Raw genomic sequence first — 21,283 nt, 5'->3', positions numbered from 1 at the left:
GGGGGCGGTGAGATGAGAAACCCTGGGAACGAGGTTGAGACGATTCGGCCGTTAGTTTTTCCTCTAAAGTGTCTTCCTCCTCTACTCCCTCTCCTTCTCTACAGAAATTTAACGATCCTCCCCCCTCCCCCCCCCCTACCGCAAGAGGTGTTTGCTAAATACCGAAGAAGCCAAGCACCGACAGTTCCTAAGAATACTTCCGCCAAGTGCAGTTGTTAGTAAAATACTTCAGAAGCGCCGAGTTTGGAGCTTTTCAGCGCACGAGTGGGAGAGGTATATCTAGTCCCATGTCTTCGCACCCGCACGGTAGCATAGACAGTTTCAGGTTCTTTAGGTCACCCTCCATCGCCAAGGCACAGGAGTCTTGCTGGTCGTGTACCAAAGGATGCTGGAGCTGGAGTATTTCTACAACTTCCTTTGCCTGACTAAAATTTCTCTCCTCTTTAGATACCTGAACATGCATCTCATCAGGATCACTTTGGCGCATTGCGGCACTTAGGTGAGAGAAAAACTAGCACCTGAAAAAGACGAATATTATAAGGATCCCGGGCACTGCGCATTCCCGCGCCACCAGTTCGGCGTCAACCTTTGGGCCTGTCGTTTGACCAACGCGGAATTTTGCCATAAGATACGATTGCTGCTTGTCGCTGACTGCCCTGAGAGCCCAAACCTTTTTTTAAAGTAACGAGGGCTTCCTGGTGACCTATTGTGGCTTTGAGTTAAGCGCAAACGCCTGCTCCAAGCAAGGTTTGTAGCACATTTTGGCTAAGTCCATAAGGGAATAGCTCTCCAGGGACTGAGTACATTTCTCCAGCGACAAGTACCTCTCTAAAGTAGACAGCCTATAAAAGACACGAATGCAGCGGCCTTGAAGACATTAATACACCCCTACCGTGCATGGTTACTATCTATGGAAACCTCAGCAGACGCTTCCTCGGTCACACCCGTTGATAATGGCACTGATGTTAAGGTCGCAGTCACTCCTCTCGGTTAAGCATGGCGAGTTGACTGACTTGACTCGTGGCTCCTGGCCACGCCCATCTAGTAGTATGTCACCCCAGTATGTGCCGAAAGAAAACTTGAGATTCCACCTGTCCACGGTCAATGCAATATGCGCGCCAACGGTTAATTGACTCAGCGGAGCTACGCTCAAAATTATTTAGCTTAGTGACCCCTGTGATACTTCGAGAATCATCTAGTGTTTCAGTGTTGGCGTTAAGAGCTGGAGACCACTTAATCTTCCACGGCATACAGATATCCGAAATTTCCGGGAATACCCTCTCTCCCCCCCTCCCCGACTGTAGCTACTACTAAGAGCCATTCAAAAACAAGAAATAATTGTTCCTCGATAGGACAGCTTTAAAAAGCGCATTTCAATCTACTGTCACTACTTTAAACTTGTAGTCGGTTTATGTAACTTGGGAAATGTTGAACATTTGCGCAAGAGTAGCGAAAGCGTGACTGGGCTGTTCGTACGGTTGTGTGACAACTTTTACTCAGTCCAGAATATCAGCCACGCAGCATGGTTGCCGATATAATAAATACAGATTCATGAGGCCCCTGATTCTTACAGCAGAAAGCTTGGGCTCTTTAAGGCAATGCGGAGTGGTATCGAGGGGAATCGACGGCTTTTAGGTATGTTTTCTGTAACATTTTCGGGTTAAATTAGTCGTATTAATATTTTGTTTATTTGTTTCGGGTCAGACCGTTTCCCATCTTGTTTCCAATTTATATAGGCGAAATTTATTTGGAACTTGCCACTACACTTTTAAACTTACACTTTTGATGACCTCGGTTTGATTTTGTTGTTGTACCGGTAATACATTGCCGGATTAACGGAGATCGGCTGGTTACCAAATTAGAATAAGGGCGCGATTTTGATTTGCTTCAAGATATTTCAACTCGATTAATTTACAGTCCTTTAACGTCCTTGACCAGTGCTAAACAGCATTCCAAGTTGACCCATTATTGTGTCTTAACGAACTTAAAGCGTTTTGGTGAATCGAGAACATTAAGTTTCCAGGAAATCTCTTGCGTTTGTTACGACAACCATTCACGTGTTGTTGACATTGAGGAAATACACGCCATGACAAACTAGACATGACGGCGGACACGAAATTAAACAAAGTTAACGCGCGATGGTTCGAAAACGTCTAAAAACAGTTTTTATGCGGTGGACATTATGTTTCTACTGATAGCAGTGAATTGACGGGATTCTAATTAATGATAGCCTTTTACTTTCGCCATTGAAATTGATTTGTCTCTGGTTCGTGCATAATTATTGTGTTATTTGCGCCCAACACATTGACATAGATTTTCGTGTTTCACAAAGGGAAATACTGCGAGTTCGAGCATGAAACTTGGCATGGTATATCTTTAATAATGATATTTTAAGGCTGTAAAGTAAAATAATCGGAAAGTGAGGTACCAGATGCATTTTTATGCTGTTAAACATGACCTATATTTTGCCGTTATTTTTCACACGCTTCATAGCTGTTTTTAAAATGGTTCGGAAAACCACTATATCAACATATCTGAGATTAGTTTAAAGCGAGGAGTAAATTAGAGTGGTTGTTCCACATTTGTGTGAAGTTTGAAGTCAATTGACTTTTATTTTAAGACTTAAGCAGCGCTTCGTCCTCGCACCTTATTTCGATCATTTTATTACACGAAAAACCGCACTTTGACCGCGCTTTCAAATTTTCGCGAATTTCTAATTCTGAAAAATAAAAATTCGCTGGAACCTTTAAATATGATTTTTAGCATTAGGTCACCTAAGGGTATCTTTGGGCAAAATATGAGCGATTTGTCAAATGGGACGTTGACCGGCGTTTCTCGATCCTAACAGTCAGCCATTCTTAACTTCTCTAGGTCTACAAGTGAAGGTACATCGGTGTAGGAAGTTGTAGAGCCTTGCGAGTCGTTACTAGAAGGTCCAGATGTTGAAATTTTCAAAGCACTGCATAAAATGTTGACCAGAGCTTTTTTCCCGATTGACTTTTCGAAATCAATGAATAAGATCTTTAATCTTTAATCTTTAATACAAATTCCAAATTACGTTACCTTGAACAAGTCAATCCAATGAATTTGAGGACAGCTTAAAACAGAATACAATATTCCTTAATATAAGCCGCCTTAGTGTCTGATTGTATGATTGTATACCTAGTTAAAAATTACTCCAAACTCATATTAAAAAATAAGATAATCACAAGATGTTACATATTTGCTTTAGTTTTGGTTTAGTCAAGTTTGGAACCTCCTTGAAGGTTTTTGGGAGTTTTAAACTCGCCTCGTCCTTGACAGTTCGCGACGCCATTTTTTGTTTACATCTGCAACCCCCCAAGGCGCAAAGGATTATGGTTGTGCGGAGGTAGAGAATTCAGAGAGTGTTTCTACCTCACGGACGTAGATTGAGGGTGACTTCCTCTCGTATGGCAAGCCGTTTGTAGCAAAATTAAATCCTTGCAATATATGTTTAATCCTTTAAATAACGGTTTTATCTAAAGATAGAAAAAGGCATTCAATCCAATGGTAAATAAAATTTTTGGTTCAATTCAATCTTTTAATTTTCACGATTCAATCCAATACCTGGAATATTGATTCAATCCAATACCTAAAATATTGATTCAATCCAATACCTAAAATATTGATTCAATCCAATACCTGGAATATTGATTCAATCCAATACCTAAAATATTGATTCAATCCAATACCTGGAATATTGATTCAATCCAATACCTCGAATATTGGTGCAATCCAATACCTGAAATATTGATTCAATCCAATACCTCAAATATTGATTCAATCCAATACCTCAAATATTGATGCAATCTTCCTGGGCCGAGCGTGGCCAACAGGAACGAGAGTAACTAAGCACTAGAGAGCACTGAAAACATGGCGGGCGAAGGAGAACTAGATTTAGAAGTTGAGTTTCCTAAGTTTCTTGCAGACATCTTGGATAAAACGGAAATAATTTTTGAGAACTTTGACTCAGAAGTTGGAATCATGGAAGACCATTTCTTAAAATTCCTGTTGAGGTGCTCGAGGAACTTTGAGGACTAGGATTCATCTGGACAACGATAACAAAGATGATTGGAGTTTGGAGATGGACAATTCACAGAAGATTGACAGAGTATGGCTGAGAAGATATGAGGGGTTTCAACAACTTACCTGATAAGGAACCGAAATCATCCAAGAGTATGGATATAATTTCATTGCAGGTTTCTTTAAGTCCATTGGGTTACGGGTTCAACGGAGAAGAATAAGAGAAAGGTTAGCAAAATTAGATCCCCAAAATACTGTCTTGAGATGGGGTGCGTAAATTCGCTTTGGCATCTGGATGGACATCACTCTCTGATCCGATGGAAAATATTAATTCGGCTGTATAGACGGATTTTCACGGAGAATAATGTTTTTGAAATGTAGTGCCAGCAATAAAGCAGAAACAGTTCTTGAATTCTTTCTGGATGCCGTTAAGAGAGACGGAGAATTTTGGCCTTCGAGAGTACGAGTAGATCATGGTGCTGAAAACGTTGGTGTGTGCGATACAATGGAGCAGGTTAGAAGAGAGAAGAGGGGCAGCTTCACTGCAGGGCCATCAACACAACCAACGAATTGAAAGATTGTGGAGGGATGTTTCCGTTGTGCTTCCCACTTGTACTTTTACACTTTTTGTAGTATGGAATTGTCAGGCATCCTGGACACTGATAATCCAGTGCATCTTTCCACCTTACACTTAGTTTTTCAACCAAGGATAAACCTTGCTCTTTGCCAGTTCACTGAAGCTTTCAACCACCAAAATGTAAGAACAGAAAAAAAACTGGTTGCCATACCAAATGTGGCTTAATCATATGATGCAGCCTGAAAACCCCCTTTCAAATGGAAAGTCATATGATTTTGAATACTATGGTGATGATCCTGATGGTCCAACTCCATTGGACAGTGATAACAATGTTATAGTTGAAGAAATTGACCTGGGACAACATGATTCATTGCAGTCATTTGTATTGGAAAGGGTAGATCCCTTAAGATAATCAAGTCAAATGGGAGTAGACATCTTCCAAGAGGCTCTAGAACTAGTGACAGTTAAACTTGGGCAACTGACAATTGTATAATACTACATGTGTGTGGGCTGGGTAAAGGAGATTATGGCCCTTAAAGTATTTTGGCAACTCAATTCACAACAGAAAACCTCACCCTGTATCAAGTAAATTATTTTCTCATCTTCCTTTTCATTGATATACAAAACTCAGAAACTGCTTGAATTACAGAATGCCTAACTTCTAGCAACACAACTAAACTGAAGAGAAATCAGGGCATTTGATAACTGCCATGTGCACTACTCTGCCTTGTAGATTTTTCAGGTGCTTATCAAAACAGATGTTAAAATGTGGCAAGGTTAATTTGTTATCTTATTTTCAAAAGTACCCAGGAGACAAGACTAACCTCTTGGTGCACTGGCGTAATGGCTACTAACAGGACTCATGTCACTAGCCAAAACTAACCTTGCACCAGCCAGCCTTTTTCATACACAGCTTCACTGACTTTTTTATAAGAGTGGTCAATCTTGAACATTTCTTGTTGCATCTAAAATGTTAATAATAATCACTAAGAAAATTTCACTCCCACAAACACGAATCCTGTTTTTCTTCAATATGCTTATGTTCAATCTCTGATGTACTTTTATCAGTGTTGCCATTTTCTTTTATCTCCCTTTAATAGTTAAATATTTATCATATGCTTATTAAGGCAATTATTTCCATGAAATTCACTCATAGTTTCCCTGTTTTCATTAGTTTCTATTCTCTTCAGTTTTACTTTGTCAGGATAATTCTCAATTTTGTCTTCATCCAGTAGACCAGTACTCCATTCCATCATGATTGTCACAATGGCTAGTGAAAGTGCAAAATCTACTATTCAAAACTGAAATGTGTGGCTAGTTGGCAGTAGTGTTAGCCTTGAGCCCTGGGTACCCGATAATATTCACAACAAATTGGTGCCATGTTTGTAATAGAATATCAAGAAAAACATCGTTTTTAGGAAAGAAGTACCACATGTGGGTTAAATAATGCAAAACATGAGACAACAACATTGAAAAACTTAAAACACATCCCAATGTTCAATGATTGCTGTCTTGTAAAATGTAAAGGTTCTTATTTCAAAAATAACTTAAAGCCAGGTTTACACAAGCAGTTTTTGTGAGAAACATGTTTGACTGTGCACACGGCACAGCAAAAATTTTGTTTACAGTTCAAAGTTTAGTGTGCCAGTAATGATTGGACAGCAGAAATATGCACAATACCAAAGACCAATGTGGTAGCAAAATTTGCCACAGTTTATGTTATTTGCCACAAAAAGCTAGCACACACAGCTTTTAATAAACAAATATGTTTGTCTCATAAAAATTGGTTAACTTACATCTACAAAAGCGGCAGTAATAGAATCTAAATTTTCCGTGTCCCTTGTGTCTCGGTTGTAGCAACGTCTCATTTACCTAAGCGGACTAATGGTTTGATCAAGAACTTCGGCGTGCGCTTCTGCAACTTCTGAGTCAAAATTCTCAAAAATTATTTCCGTTTTATCCAAGATGTCTGCAAGAAACTTAGGAAACTCAACTTCTAAATCTAGTTCTCCTTCGCCCGCCATGTTTTCAGTGCTCTCTAGTGCTTAGTTACTCTCGTTCCTGTTGGCCGCGCTCGGCCCAGGAAGATTGCATCAATATTTGAGGTATTGGATTGAATCAATATTTGAGGTATTGGATTGAATCAATATTTCAGGTATTGGATTACACCAATATTCGAGGTATTGGATTGAATCAATATTCCAGGTATTGGATTGAATCAATATTTTAGGTATTGGATTGAATCAATATTCCAGGTATTGGATTGAATCAATATTCCAGGTATTGGATTGAATCAATATTTTAGGTATTGGATTGAATCAATATTTTAGGTATTGGATTGAATCAATATTCCAGGTATTGGATTGAATCGTGAAAATTAAAAGATTGAATTGAACCAAAAATTTTATTTACCATTGGATTGAATGCCTTTTTCTATCTTTAAATAAAACCGTTATTTAAAGGATTAAACATATATTGCAAGGATTAAATTTTGCTACAAACGGCTTGCCATACTCTCGGGTTCCTAAAACGAAGAAACAGTATGTCAATTAAATATGACTTAAAATTCTAAGTCTTGTAACTATTTTATGACGAAAAAGAACTACATAAATTTGCCCTCACTAGGAGTCGAACCCGGGCCACTGTGCCCTTACTTACCACTGTACCACTTGGCTGCTAGCTGCCGGAAAATCGAAAATTTAAACTACATATAATGAACAGTAATGTAAATTAATATAGAGTTACCCTAACATACAAATGAAAGCTAACCGCAAGCAAAATGGAGTGACACTAACCGCAAGCAAAATGGAGTGACACTAAACGCAAGCAAAATGGAGTGACGCTAACCGCAAGCAAAATGGAGTGACGCTAACCGCAAGCAAAATGGAGTGACGCTAACCGCAAGCAAAATGGAGTGACGCTAACCGCAAGCAATGGAGTGACACTAACCGCAAGCAAACCTAACCGTGCTAACTGCAAGCAAGCAAGGTAAACATGTACAGCGGTTTGTTAACACGTCTACCTTGTATAAGCAACATCTAGGCGTCCAACCCCATACTCCGCCCGGGCGTTATATTTTTCCGAATTCAGAGCTGAAAAATTGACTTCAACATGGCGGCTAGTGGAAGCCCTGGTAGAGGAAAAAACTCCGGCAGAGGAAAAAGTCCCAACAAAGGAAAAAGCCCCATAAGTACTCTAACAGAATGGCCGAAGACAAGGGAAGAGTTTGTGAAATGGTTCTGGTCAGGGACGAATAGCAATGAACTAATTAAAAAACTGAATTGTAGTGAGTCTCACGGAGATGATTACATTCGCCGAGAGAAAGAGCGACCAGCGATCTATTACATCGTACTAAACGATGGTCCGTTTCCCGGTAAAGAAGGCAAAGTTCAGTGGAAGCTTTGCAAAGTTGGCTTTACTCACGTTAATACAGCGACAGAGGCAGGGAACAGAATGGAGCAAGTTAAAGAGGAGATAGAGAGCAAATACGAATCAAAGAGAGGGGATGGAAAGGCAAACGCATCTGTGTTGTTTGTGTTGCCAATCGGAGCAGTGGATGTCACAACGTTTTCAGAGACAGAGAAAAGAATAAGAAAAGCGGTTGGAAGGCCTATACATAAAGATTGGGCGGAGGAATTGGGTCTGCCACGCTCCACAGAATGGGTTTTAACTACTCAGCAATTCATTGACCAGATCAACGCGCGGAAACGGATGAAGCAAAAAGCTGAAGGTAGTACAGATTTGATTGATTTGTTCAAGGAGTTGAAATTTAAAGACTTTAACACTCATACAGAACCATCATGGGCGAAGTTAAATGACGTCGATGACGTACCGGCAGTAAAGGATATGACAGTGCAAGAATGAATTAACAGCCGATCACAAACATTTTCAGTGAACATTGCTAATGAAAACAGGTCTTAATCCGGCGAACAAAATCTCAACGTTTTATATCGAGGTATTTTATAATATTTTTATCCTATGTAGTCAGGAGCAAACTAGGATGAGACGTTTAGCTGAAGATCAGTTCCATATAATCAAACATATTTTATCTACCACCAACGAGAACTGAGGTCCTTTGTAATATATCGTAAACTGCATGTTTGGTTTAAATAGACGCGGAACTCTTTCAAAGACTTGGAACAGCTGCAGTTGTATACGGCATGGGTTGCGGTTGAATAGCTTTGTCTCTCTTATATGTAAATTCGTGAAAAATGTTTTAGTTTATTACTTAGATCAAGGACATCATTATTTATCATGAGAACAAAATTTAGCGGCTAAGGGGAAGGGGGGTGGAGGGAGGGGGGGAAAAGAGGTGGGGAACAGGCTGAGCTGAGGCCGAGCTGCGTCGAATTAATGAAATAAGACGTCTGACTTGAAAAATCCTGATAAACTCAGGTGAGCGCGAAATGCCAAACTTGAAAAATAGGTGCTCGATGAGCACATGAATCCACGGCCGTAGGTAAGTGGATTAGGAATCTCTGCAGGACCTGGGTTTAATTCAATGTCTCCTCATAACAAAAGCTTCTTTTCTGACAAAGGTAGTTCTTATTATCAAACTGAACTCGGACCAAAATTCTGGATAACATTTATAATTTCTACCAGAAGACCAACACTTTTCTTGATCAAATCTTTGTCAGCAAACTAGCTGGCGTAAAATAATCAAAGGGCCCTTTTGGCTGGCCTCGCGTCACTTGTTTTAGAGCGCAAAGAAATCCACTGCTAAACCAAACAAATGTAAAATGCAGTCGCAACGCTAGACATAGTAAACAGGAGCGCACTATTCACTTAATTCCGGTGTGTTTTTTGAGGAAAACAATTCGATCTGACTCGATCTGGCCCGATCTGACTCAATTAATTCTTGTGATTTATGCCCGCTTATTTCTTCCCAGAAAGTGCGCATTGCATGAAAGTTTTTATGGGCTCATTGCGATCTCTTGATTTTTCGGATGGTTGCATTGATGTTTGTGACTTCAGTATCTACGACCCTTTATGAAAACAGATTGTCACTGTCACCAGTTAGAATTTCATCTCAGGAACGTTCACGTGGCTCTTTGTCGAAGCCAACTTAGAGCTTTAACCTCTTGATACTTGCTTTATTTCATGGAGAGAAATGATACTGATATCAAAGGAATAGAAAACCAGTTAGCGCGAATCAGTTCCGGGTGATTTGTTCACTTGCTCCCATTAATGCAAGCACACTAGCTTACAGTAGCGTGATCCTCGTACTATACCTCATGCTTTTACTGCGCCTTTCAATAACATGCGGACTCTGAAATTCAAAGCTCAACCGACAAATGCGTTTTTCGCTACCGTCAATCAAATGTTCGGCGGCTCCTCCCAGCTTCCGACTATGTTGTCAGAACTGTGCTCAACGATTTGATTTGATTATCGCGCGCTCGGCATTAGTCGGAAGCTGGGAGGAGCCGCCGAACATTTGATTGACGGTAGCGAAAAACGCATTTGTGGGTTGAACCCTGAATTTTAGAGTCTGCATGTTAATGAAAGGCGCAGTAATAAAATGCAAAGCAAACAGAATACAAGTGTTACACTTGCGGTATCATTTTGAATTAATTCGATCTGGCCTGATGCCCTGATCTGACCCATGTTGAAATATACATAGCATACATTAACGACAATAAATTTTTGTGATTGATATTTCTCTGTTTGGCTGTTTGTTAATACGCATTGGTTGTTAGTTCTAATCCGATCATTAGATTAGATCGTGATCATTAATTATATTTGTCTGCGTGACTGAAATCCGAAACTTCAACGTTTTAGCCTGTCATCTGTTGTCAAATTAAGATTGATTGAATCGCGAGGGAGTTGTGCTGGAACCGTGGGTTCGGACACTAACAAAATAAAACGCTAAAAACAGCCTGGCACAAATGCTTGAGTCTCCAAGGTCTTCACGCCAGTACCCGTAAAAAAGCAATAAATAGAATGTCTTGAATCTGTGCAGCTTGGTTGTCAAAATCAATAACAGAAACTGCCGTCAATTCAATGTTTTATGCCAGTTTTTCGCGGACAAAATTGATTAACCCGCGATTTTCCAGAGCCACCCTTCACAGGAAACTTACATTAGGAACGCGAAGAGTGGCTACACGGGAATCCTTACACAGGAATGCAGGGGAAACACCCTTTATCATCGTGGGCCAAGTGACTTTAGTCACGTGGACAAGAGGCAAAAATTACAAAGAAGTGAAAAAATTTACCTGATAGCTTAGATACCAGCACTGAGCCCCATTTACACGCTCAAACGACACTTTGAACTCCGTTCACTAAGAGCAATGCTGTTTTGTTATAAATATTTGTTGCAATATTTTAGTGCTATACTAGGGTTAATGCCGTAATCTGAATGGCTACGCTATCCCACACTAGCATAATTCACTGGCCGACTAATATAAGGTAAGAGCGCAATCTGATTGGCTACACGGGGGTGGTTATTATGAGCTCGAGATGTTGATGAGATCGAAAGGCCGAATCAACTATCGCTTCATAGAAATCGAGAACGAATATCTAATTATTTTAGAAGAATGCTAACTGAAATTTCCTTCAAATGACGATTTCAATTATTTCTGGTCTTAGTATTAAACTTGACGCTTTAGAGAATTCGCGCGGACTGAATTAATTGTCAATTTGACATTTGCAGTTGTGTACGCGCGATTATCAGTTTCTTTCAAAAATTCGAGCTTTTTAAATTCAAGAAACGTACCGTAAATGACCTCCTTTTAGTCTTAGCTAGCCTTCTCAGGAATTTTTATTCATTTGTTTCTGAATGTTCTTTCAAAACTTTGGAGAAACGAGGAAACGTTGCAATTTTGTCGACCACACCAAGCCATTGCACACGAATGGTTGATAGTATGCAATGGCTCAGCCAGTCAGGTTACAGCATTTGCATTAGCAGACTAGTAGAATTCTACTAATTACCGATATACGGCACAAGGGGCTGATCAATCTATGAAAATTGAATGCATCTACAATAAAATAATTAAACTTCTATCGTACTTCACGGTTTCGTAAATTAAGTTGCTGAAATTAAAATATTGTTTTGTTTGATTCTTCGGTCAGAATCCAACAGAGAACTTTGCCTTTTCTCTTAACTGTTTCTTTTCGTTTTGTCTTTTAAATACTACTAACACGCCATTTATATGACCGAAATATTACTCTCAGTTTATCCAACCTAGTCTTGTCATTGACGCAAACTAAGAAATTATCTTTACTTATTTTCTTGGAAAAGGCATATAAATGAGGAGAAATTGTCAATATAAGGCAGAATAGGCCAGTTTCAACATATTTAACTTCTAACTTGGCTCCGAGGCTAAGGGCAATAAAACAAAGGAGATTAATTATTCATCCCTCAGCCTTCGTGCGATTTCTTTGTTGTTTTCATTCGAAGCCTTGGAGCCAAGTTAAATATAATACATTACTAATAAAAAATTGGTCCATTGCCCGGCTTTTCCGTCGCTGATATCTGCAATCAATAACAGCTCACTCTCGGTTTCTGTCAACGTCGTTGCTCATCAGCTAACAAACGATAGAAGGCTCGAGTTTAGAATAAACAACAGCGAGAATAAGCAACAGCGGCAGAGGCAGTAAGATAATAACTTTATTTAAGTGTCAAATTGATTTAGCACTGTTGTGCTAATTGAGGACACTGTAACCAAACAAATATTGCAAATAGAACACAAATTATTAAGAATTCCAACTAGTCAGCCTTCCACCAGCTGGCTATTTACACAATGCAGTCGAGGAGTTGAACTCGGGACTACAGAGAGCAAATCCAGATAGCGGTAGGGAGGAGGATTTGAACCAGGGACCTCTAGATTCCAAATCCAGCGCCCTAAACCACTCGGCCACGCCGCCTCTTCCTCGTGCTGCTAAGGAATATAATTATCTTTTGCTAGGAAATTTTCCTAAAAGAGGCGCTAATTATCAACACGTTAACAAGCCTGCGTATTCTACTTATGCTTATGATTTTGCGCCTGTGAAAAGCAGCATTTATGGCTTACAGTTGGAGGATTCTTACTTGAAAATAGTCTTAAAGCTCGGTCCTCACTAGCGGCGAAAGCATAGGCATAAGAAGTGAAGCCTTGGAGCGGAATGGCTCATAGCTGCTGGAGCTTATCCTGGTTTCTGTAGCAAGAAGCGGCTAGGAGTATTTCTACTACCCCTGGACGGGATGCTAGTCCATCGCAGGTCACTCCCCCGCAATTTGTTAGGTTTCCCCAACAATTCGCGGGTAACCATTGATACTCCTGGGTTGAGAGAGGAACTGTGAGTTAAGTGTCTTGTCCAAGAACACAACACAGCGTCTTCGGCCAGGGCTCGAACCCGGACCTCTCGATCCGCGGACGAGCGCATTAAGTATAAGCTGAAAAAAAGCTTACGTGTTGAGGACGGCTGCGACATATGACCATATAAGCATAAGCATAGGCGTTCTTCTTATGCTTATGCCCATGTTGTAAATGTAAAAATGTAAATTTTATTTATAGTGGTCATGCAATTACCTATACAAGCACTAAGCTGGCCGAGTTTTCCTCAAACAAAAATTCAAAATGACCGGTGATTGATCAGTTTTTAAATTTCTCCGGCGTAGTGTGGACAGAAAACATTTGATGCGTTTTCAGAATGAAACCTCCGTTTCAATCAAATTCCTCCGGGGGGGGGGGGGGTGTGGACGGAGCCTTTCTATTTGAATCCCAGTAACAAGTTCTCGACAACCTAAGCAGAAAAAAGGTCTTAATTTGATATTTACAAGGTTTTATCAAACTTGAAGTAAGAAACTTCACAACATAAAAAGGCACCAGAAGAGATTTAATGTTCCACCGCAGTTTTAAGGAAAGAGCATTGTGGTGAAGTAGTCGTCGTACGTTTGGGCTCGACGAATCATCTCAAAACGATTGCAACCAACCCGCAAAATTTCTGCGGGTTGTAATTTCGCGTTGAAGTTGCAGCTCATTGCGTAACCATAAGCGCCAGCGCTGTGAATGATGCAGAGATCACCAATTTCAGGATTTACGTTCAGCATTCGGTCGACAGCAAATTTATCGCATTTCGTGCAAACGGAGCCGACCACGTCAAACTTTCGCTCTCTCTTGTCACCTTCGTGATTCGGACAAGCATAGGAAGGGTCGTCAACTACGGTCTTGTAATCAGGAAGGTTCTTTCGCACTTCATTCGAAAGAAACCGATCTTTGACAATGGTAACCGCGTGGTACATACCGTAGGGCCCGGAAACCGAGAAGTCAGTCATGGAAGCATCGAGGCCAAGGAAACGTTTGTAAGTGTCTTTCATGTTTATAACACGAGTCACCAGCCAACCATGGTCAGCGGTCACGACACTACCACATTCAAACTTTATCTGTAGCGGGTGAAGATCCTTGTGTGGCAATACGATTTCTTCGTACAAGGATTTCACTCGGACACCAAGATCGTGAAGGTCGATAGGTTTGTCATCAGGATGGTAATTCACACCGATACCGCCTCCCATGTCGACAAACTCAGCACTGATTCCTGTCTCGTTCTTGATATCCACCGCCAGTGTGAACATCATCCGAGCAGTCTCAGCGAGATCCTCGACATTCAGAGAACATGTAAGTATCATCATGTGCAAGCCAAAGCGCTTCACGCCATATTCCTTGCACTTCTTGAAGGCAGAGAGCAATTGGGCTTTAGTCATTCCAAATTTCGCTTGAGCAGGGTTACCAATGTGTTCGTTATATTTAATGTTGTTATTTGAACCTGGATTGAAACGAAATGAAATGATTTCAGGCATGGCACCTCCCAGCGCTTTCTTGACGTTGTCAATTTGGGAAAAGTCGTCCAAATTGATAATGGCTCCCATCTCAAAAGCTTTGCGATACTCTTTTAAAGGTGTGTTGTTTGAAGTAAACATGATATGTTCACCTCTAATTCCAACCTTTTCACAGATCATGAGCTCTCCAAGTGAGCAGCAGTCCATGGCCATACCACACTCCTCGTGCAGAATCTTTAAAATCATCGGATTCGGTGTTGCCTTGACTGCAAAGTGGTTCTTAAAGTGCGTTCCGGTTAGCGATCGTACCCAGGCGAAGCTATCATAGAAGTACTTGGCTCCGTTCACTATTTTTTCCTTGTCGTAAAGATAAAACGGAGTCCTGTACTTCGAAGCCACTTCTCTGAGTTCTTCCTTACTGCAGGGTAACGGTTTGATGTCTTGTACAGCAGCCATAACTACTGTTTGAAGCTTTTTGACGGTGCGAATATTCTGAATGAGAAGAAAGCGGCTTTGGAACTAAGCGTGCATTTTATTTATTCATTTATTTTTAATAGATGCATGACATGAAATTATAAGGCGTGTATCCCCCAGATGTTTCATGTGCTGGCAGCGTAATGGCCACCCGTTCTCAGATCAGTGTAAATATTTTCGCTTTTTCATGCTACATTCCAAAACAAATAGAAGACCTAGATCGTATGCGTGTTTCATTGAGAACATGGAAGACCACATCTTTTATTTGAAATAAAAAATACCCCGGGGCTTATTCATTTGAAGCTATATGAGACTTTGCATCTTTGGCAGTTATTCAGTGAAGTGGAAGTAAAAGTATTATGGCGTGATGGGTTCTACCTTGATTCGTGTGTCTGCACTTTGAAAACCATTTATTTCTAATACAGAATCCTTTAACTGTAAACCGTTCTTAGCGCACAGACGTAGCAAAGAGTTGATATTTAGGACCTTTTTTAGGAAAATTTCCTAACAATAGGTACGGTTGACAGTCACCGCTCTGCGTTATAAATCTATTCAGGAATTGAAGCGTTCAGTGATATGTTGAGATACACACATTTTTTCGTTCTTTCAGAATATATCTTATAAATAGATCGTCGAGGCTGGCATTTTAAGAAATTTTAAGAATAACCCGAGGCTAAGATTTTATAGAGAATATAATTTTGAGCGTAGAAAATTTGTGCATGTACAAGTGAATGTTGTTAACTATACCGGATGAAATTGAAATTGCTACTTAAGGTCATTCCTCACATTTGCATTGCGCATCATTACTGCGCATAATTTATGGCGTCATTAGCGCGCGCTCGTGCACGCGCATATTGAAAACATGACGGATTTGCCTTGATATTGAGCTCTTTCAGTTGAAAAATGGCTCTAGCTCACCAACAAGCACGGGCACCCCAATTTTTTTTTCCAGTCATTGTAATCAACTAATCATAAGCTTCGCGTGAGAAAAGACTGACCTAAATTCTATTGCTGAAAATTTAATAAATAAGAAAAATAGCAGATACACTGTGGTCTTTTCTATTTTGCAGTCGGTAACCACGTCAAGAAATTTAGTTCAAATTTTAATCAAAGATTTAGCTTTTTGTCTGAATCAAACTTAAAATGTTTAGTTGTGTCCGACACAATGTATTGACTGTAGTTTAATGCATTTTCTTATGAGTCTTGGCTCACAAAGATTTTACAATTACTGGGAATGCGTTTTTATAGTAAGCATTAAATAATGCCAAAATGGGGCATTTTCAACGCCTCACTGCTCCTTAATGAGCGTGGGCACCCCTTTTTTATTTCAAAATTGAAGTTATCATATGACAAATATTCAGTGGACAAAGTTTGAACAAAAATCTATTGTCACTTTTATTTCAGAGGAATTACCTTCAATTTTCAAAGCGAAGTCCGGAAGCTTAGACATGGATTTCGTTTGTAAAATAAGTTTTCTTGTTTTTTTTTGGGTTGTTTTTATATTTTCTTTACTTTAAATAGGTAATACCATGTATCGTAATGGAAATAACTTAACAAATTGTTGTTGTTGTTGTTGTTGAGTAGCAATTGCAGCCCGCAGAGAATTTTAATCGTTTTGAGGTGATCCCTCGAGCCAAACGTACGAGGAGTACTTCGCCACGATAAAATTTCCTTAGAACTGTGGTGATGGCAAGAACATTTCTATCTTGTATTGCAGATCGAATTCATCAACCCCGGTTGTAATGACCCTTTTTTTTACTAGTTTCAGGTTGATGATGATAATCGCTAAATGCTAATGCGAAGAAGCATAAAGAATACACGCACTCAAGAATATTGTGTATGACACCATTTAGATGTCACATCCCATGTAGCCCTTTTCACAAGCACGCAAGGTAATCTCAGCTCTGGGGTTACCCTACTGCCTTGTTAACAGGGCCTTAGCACAAGCAGCTAGGGCTGCCCTATAGTGCTATGGCTACTTAAGCAAGAGGGTCAAAGGTAGCCCGCGCGTTTACAAGCAAATTTTTTTAGGTAGGGTCATTCTGACCGAGACCCTGGTCCGTCACGCTTTAATAAACCTGCGGTAAATAAAGGTACGCAAGTGTACCCACAAACATCAGCTATTTCGAAATTTTCCCCCCTAATGCCGTCTGATTCGAATTCTTTTTCTATCCTAAGCAATACGAAAACAAATTGTGAATTAATACGATATTATGTCTTGCAAGTTTTATATTCTTGAAAAAACAAATTCCGTTTTGTAAGAAGATGATGCACTTTTGAGGTCTAGAAAAATTGCTGAACGCACCGATGTTTTGCTTATGCGTCCACTAGCAGTTTTTCTAGACCTCAAACGAGTATTATTTTCTTAGAAAACTTGTACAGAACACTAGCTTCTATTTGATTTGTAAAAATACCCCGAGGCTTAGACATTCAAGTCCTTTGTATACCCCACAGTTATTCAGTGAAGATGAACAAGTGGTATGACATGATGGGTTCTGACCGCAATTCAAATGGCATGCACTCTTAAAATTATTTTCAAGTCAGAATCCTCCGAGCTGTAAACCCTAAAGACTGGTTTTCACTGGCGCATAAGCATAAGCACATTCACTATTTGTAGACACAGTAGCATGTTGAAAATTGTTACCTTTTGTAAGGAAATTTCCCAACAAAAGGTGTTATATATATTTACCTTGCGTATCGGTGAAACTTGCTCAGTGCGCTAACGGAACCAGCCTTGAAAGAATTAATCCGTAGAGCTAATAGCTCTTCAAAAATATTCAAGCTATATCGTATTATCTGACTTGAAAATCGCTCAAAAATAGCTGATTATAAACTTGCTTTTTTAGTAACATTTCCCCAAGTAAGTAAAATCATCTTTATCATATATACTCCAAACTTCTGAACCATATAAGAACTGAAAAGAGAATCAAAACGTTTATTAGTGACATCGAGGGATAGTTATGCAAGAACATATTCAACGACAGTGAGTTGAAGGCACTCGTCAACAGATTTGTATCTTAAAATTCCTAAATTAAATTGTGTACAAGCTGGCTGGTATATGTAATATCTGAATCGCATTTCTAAATGGAATTTTCGCACGATTTTGTCTATATAGGCCCGATTAGCAGCAGCCGCTGCTAGGGAAAGCAGCCTGCTCTCCCGAAACCTATTCTCGGGGAGAATCTCAACTGGCAGTCGAGCCTAGATACTCTTCGGTGTGTGTGTTATTATTGTTCTTCACATTTGCTTTTAACACAGGAGTACCCGTCGGATCCGCTCCGCAAAATATCCGCTCTGCAGACTAAAGTTGAGCTGGCTGGGAATTTTAGCATGAAACAGAATCTTGCTGAGAATTTAGCTTATCGAGAGCTAGCTAGCTGGAAAACTTTTTTTGGTGTTGAAATAACTTACATTGTGGTTTTACTAATCAGTTCTGGCTGGAAATTACATTCCGGATGCGATCACTGACTGAAGTGTGTCACTTGACACTCTCTGACTGCTTGAGCTTTTGTTTGAAAACATGCTTACAATATAATGTTAGTTGTTTATTAAAGTTTTATTTACCAGCAAACAATAGAAGTCTGTTCTGCTGTCATTTATAGTGTGAAATTAGATCGGTTTCTTTTCCCTTGACGCTCCTTTTTCTCACGTTCAGTTGCATGTTTCACCACCGTTGATCCGGTCGCGGAAAATCATCGTCTGTTCTGCTTTCATGTTCTACCTTGAGACAACTGGTATCTGGTGATGACGTTTGTTGGTTCGTGCAGTCTTTTCACATTTTTGCCTGAGGCCCGGTGAGACTCGGGTAACCTCGTAATATTTTGTAACTAAAACATTGTTCCCGTATAATTTTGTGTCCAACGGTCGGTTTCAAGCGCGATCAGATTTTGCCGACCAGTTGTTTGAGGGTTTGGTAGCCAGAGAACTCTGAGGACTCCACTGATAAATTCAAAGGTTCAGGTAAGAACTACTTTGGAGTTGAACTAGCTGAATCAGGCTATATATTTAATATTCAGTGATAATGTTTAAGCAATGTGTGCGGGAAAAGCCGGCGCAGGTTTTCAAACTGTATTCGCCATTGTATTGTATTTCAAACCCAACGGAAAGTGCCGCTTCAGTGAAGACAGTGAAAGCAAGAAAAGGCCTAATATGTCTCAGAACTTGGAAGGGTTTTCGAAACTGTCAGTGCATTCATCCACGGTGATCCTACTTCCAAGTGTAATTTCAATTCTGTAATTTTAATGACCAGCAACATCCGATCCCGGTGCTGCAGTCGATCATGACCGCTTTTTAACTCGTCGAACGTTAAAACATGAGCTATTGAAACACATTTGCCGCGTCTTGGACAAACTGACGAGATATTGAAATGATTATTTTTTCCCGGTGTAAGAAAGTATTGTTTCCATCGGTTTCTTTACTGAAGTCCGATCGTGTTCTTTATATAACTGAAGGCTGATTACCTATTGCTGCCTTTTAGTATCGCCGAATATTTGCCCTGAAAGAGCTGTTGACCAACACACCTGATTGATCTATTTCAATGCTAATTAACCGCGCGGCCATGGGCCGAGCGCGGTTCATGTTCTACCCTTGGTTAATTTTTTTAACCGCGCGGCCATGGGCCGAGCGCGGTTCTAGGTTTACCCGTGGTTTATTATTTTTTTTTATATTTTTTTTGTCGGTGGCCAGACGCAGACCTCCGCTCGGCCAAACTTTGAGTCACGCAACGTGTGATGTTTTTCCGCCAGAAGCTGTTAAAACATAAACACACGAACAATTTTACGGATATTGTTTTCTTTTTTGTGGGTAAAATATATTTTCTTTTCGCTTTATTAAAGCGTTGGATTTAAAGGGAATAATAAATACGCTGAAAAAAGGTATTACGTCAGCCATGGAATGCGCTGACGTTGCAGCTTTCACTTTCGCTACGTGACAAATAAGATCGTGTTTACTTTGCAAGTTTATTTCGGCAGAAGCGACGGTCATTAATTTATTTGTAATTTTGCGAGTATTTCTTGCGGTTTTAGGCAAATGAAGTAAATCCTTTAACTGTTTCATCGCAGCGAGTTCATAGATCGGAAAGAAAATTAAATGTTTGGAAGCCAAGCAAAGAACGTGTCAGAACGTGCAAAGATTACGTCATTGATTGGGAAATAACCACCGTACTAAAGATAGCCGTAGATAACGCAATTCTTGAATTATGTGACTCGTGTGACTTCTTTGCTAACCCTTAACTTAAGGGAAAAAAACAATTAAATTTAATCGTGACTTTAAAGAAAGAAAGCGGTTTGTAATAGTGTTCGTATCTTCATGCCCATACATATCCCGAAGAAACTTCCAGATTAAGACTATTACGTCATCGGAGATGTCACAACGGCTACGACTGATGGTGCGATAATAGAGTTTATGTTGATCAAGTGCTGTGATGTCTACAGTAATCAATGAATCATCAAAGATTGCTTTGGAATATGCACTGCGTTGCGACTGTAGTACTAAGAAAACAGTTAAATTTTAAAAGCGCGGTTATAAGATCTAACAGATCTTCTTGTTTATTTTTTTTTTTGTCGGAGACCAGACGCAGATCTCCACTCGGCCAACTTTGAATTACGCAATCTGTAATGTTTACTCGCCAAACCTTGTTTCTTCAGGGTCAACAGAAATCTCAGATTACAAAATCACGCCGAACCTACACGTTGCAAAAAATCTCTTCAAAACACTGACATCGAAGCGATATATCACTTTAGCGTTAATAGCTACCACACATTGGCAGAAGGTAAATCTATTCCTTAAAAATCCAGCTTTATCGTGCTAAATTTCAGCGAAATCGAACAAAGCCAGAATTAATTAGAATTTTTTTTGTGACCTCACACCCCAGACTTGACCTAACAAAAGGAGCATCGGTCGCCCATAGCAACCGAAAAACACGAACATAACAAAGCCGACGTTTCGGCCAAAAAACTCCAGAATTATCGCCTGAGAGCTTAAACTTGAATGGGAACATCTTTTTCGAACTTCTTTCAACTCATTTAGACGAAAGAATGGCCTCGGCGGGCTACAAAAATGACCAAGAGAAAAAACAGAACAAGACAGCGGAACAAACCGATAATATTTCACCGCGTGGCTTTCGGCACGAAAACGAAAATACAGCTTACTTCTGGATAAATTGAGCCTTAGAAGCCACCAACTGGTCCCATATTACTTTCTGTATCCTTACAAATGTCCTGACTTCCATCTCCGAAAGATTTTGCCCCAATTTTGAGCAAATAAACATTTCGCCAATAGCGACCACCATTACGGTGGCTTGCATGCTAAATTAGCTAACTTGACAAAATTCTCCCGACGGGGGAGGATGTGAGGAAAAGAGCTGAAAAATGGTCTGTAATTGGCTAATGATGAGATCTTCCCACTGTCCAAATTTGGTGAGAATCGAAAGTAAC

General features: G+C 39.9%; 2 protein-coding genes across 2 annotated transcripts; one reads left to right on the top strand and one right to left on the bottom strand.

The window, feature by feature from the left end:
• Positions 1–7,473: 7,473 nt before the first annotated feature.
• Positions 7,474–8,554, top strand: LOC145485728 (uncharacterized). Its single transcript, XM_081464348.1, has one exon. The coding sequence runs from the start codon at positions 7,733–7,735 to the stop codon at positions 8,483–8,485; it is 753 nt and encodes a 250-aa protein (XP_081320474.1). The 5' UTR covers positions 7,474–7,732; the 3' UTR covers positions 8,486–8,554.
• A 4,900-nt stretch (positions 8,555–13,454) lies between these two features.
• LOC145485723 (protein TabA-like) lies at positions 13,455–14,831 on the bottom strand. Its single transcript, XM_081464344.1, has one exon. It carries the CDS (start codon positions 14,829–14,831, stop codon positions 13,455–13,457), a length of 1,377 nt encoding a protein of 458 aa, XP_081320470.1.
• Positions 14,832–21,283: the final 6,452 nt, after the last annotated feature.

This window comes from Orbicella franksi, chromosome 4 (genome assembly GCF_964199315.1).
Source record: "Orbicella franksi chromosome 4, jaOrbFran1.1, whole genome shotgun sequence".
NCBI classification, from domain to species: domain Eukaryota; kingdom Metazoa; phylum Cnidaria; class Anthozoa; order Scleractinia; family Merulinidae; genus Orbicella; species Orbicella franksi.
The sequence above is the reverse complement of the archived record's forward strand: the minus strand, read 5'-3'. Positions and strand labels throughout refer to the sequence as shown.

Excerpts from the sequence above, each read along its gene's own strand:
- LOC145485728 (XM_081464348.1), top strand. The coding sequence starts at position 7,733 with ATGGCGGCTAGTGGAAGCCCTGGTAGAGGAAAAAACTCCGGCAGAGGA.
- LOC145485723 (XM_081464344.1), bottom strand. The coding sequence starts at position 14,831 with ATGGCTGCTGTACAAGACATCAAACCGTTACCCTGCAGTAAGGAAGAA.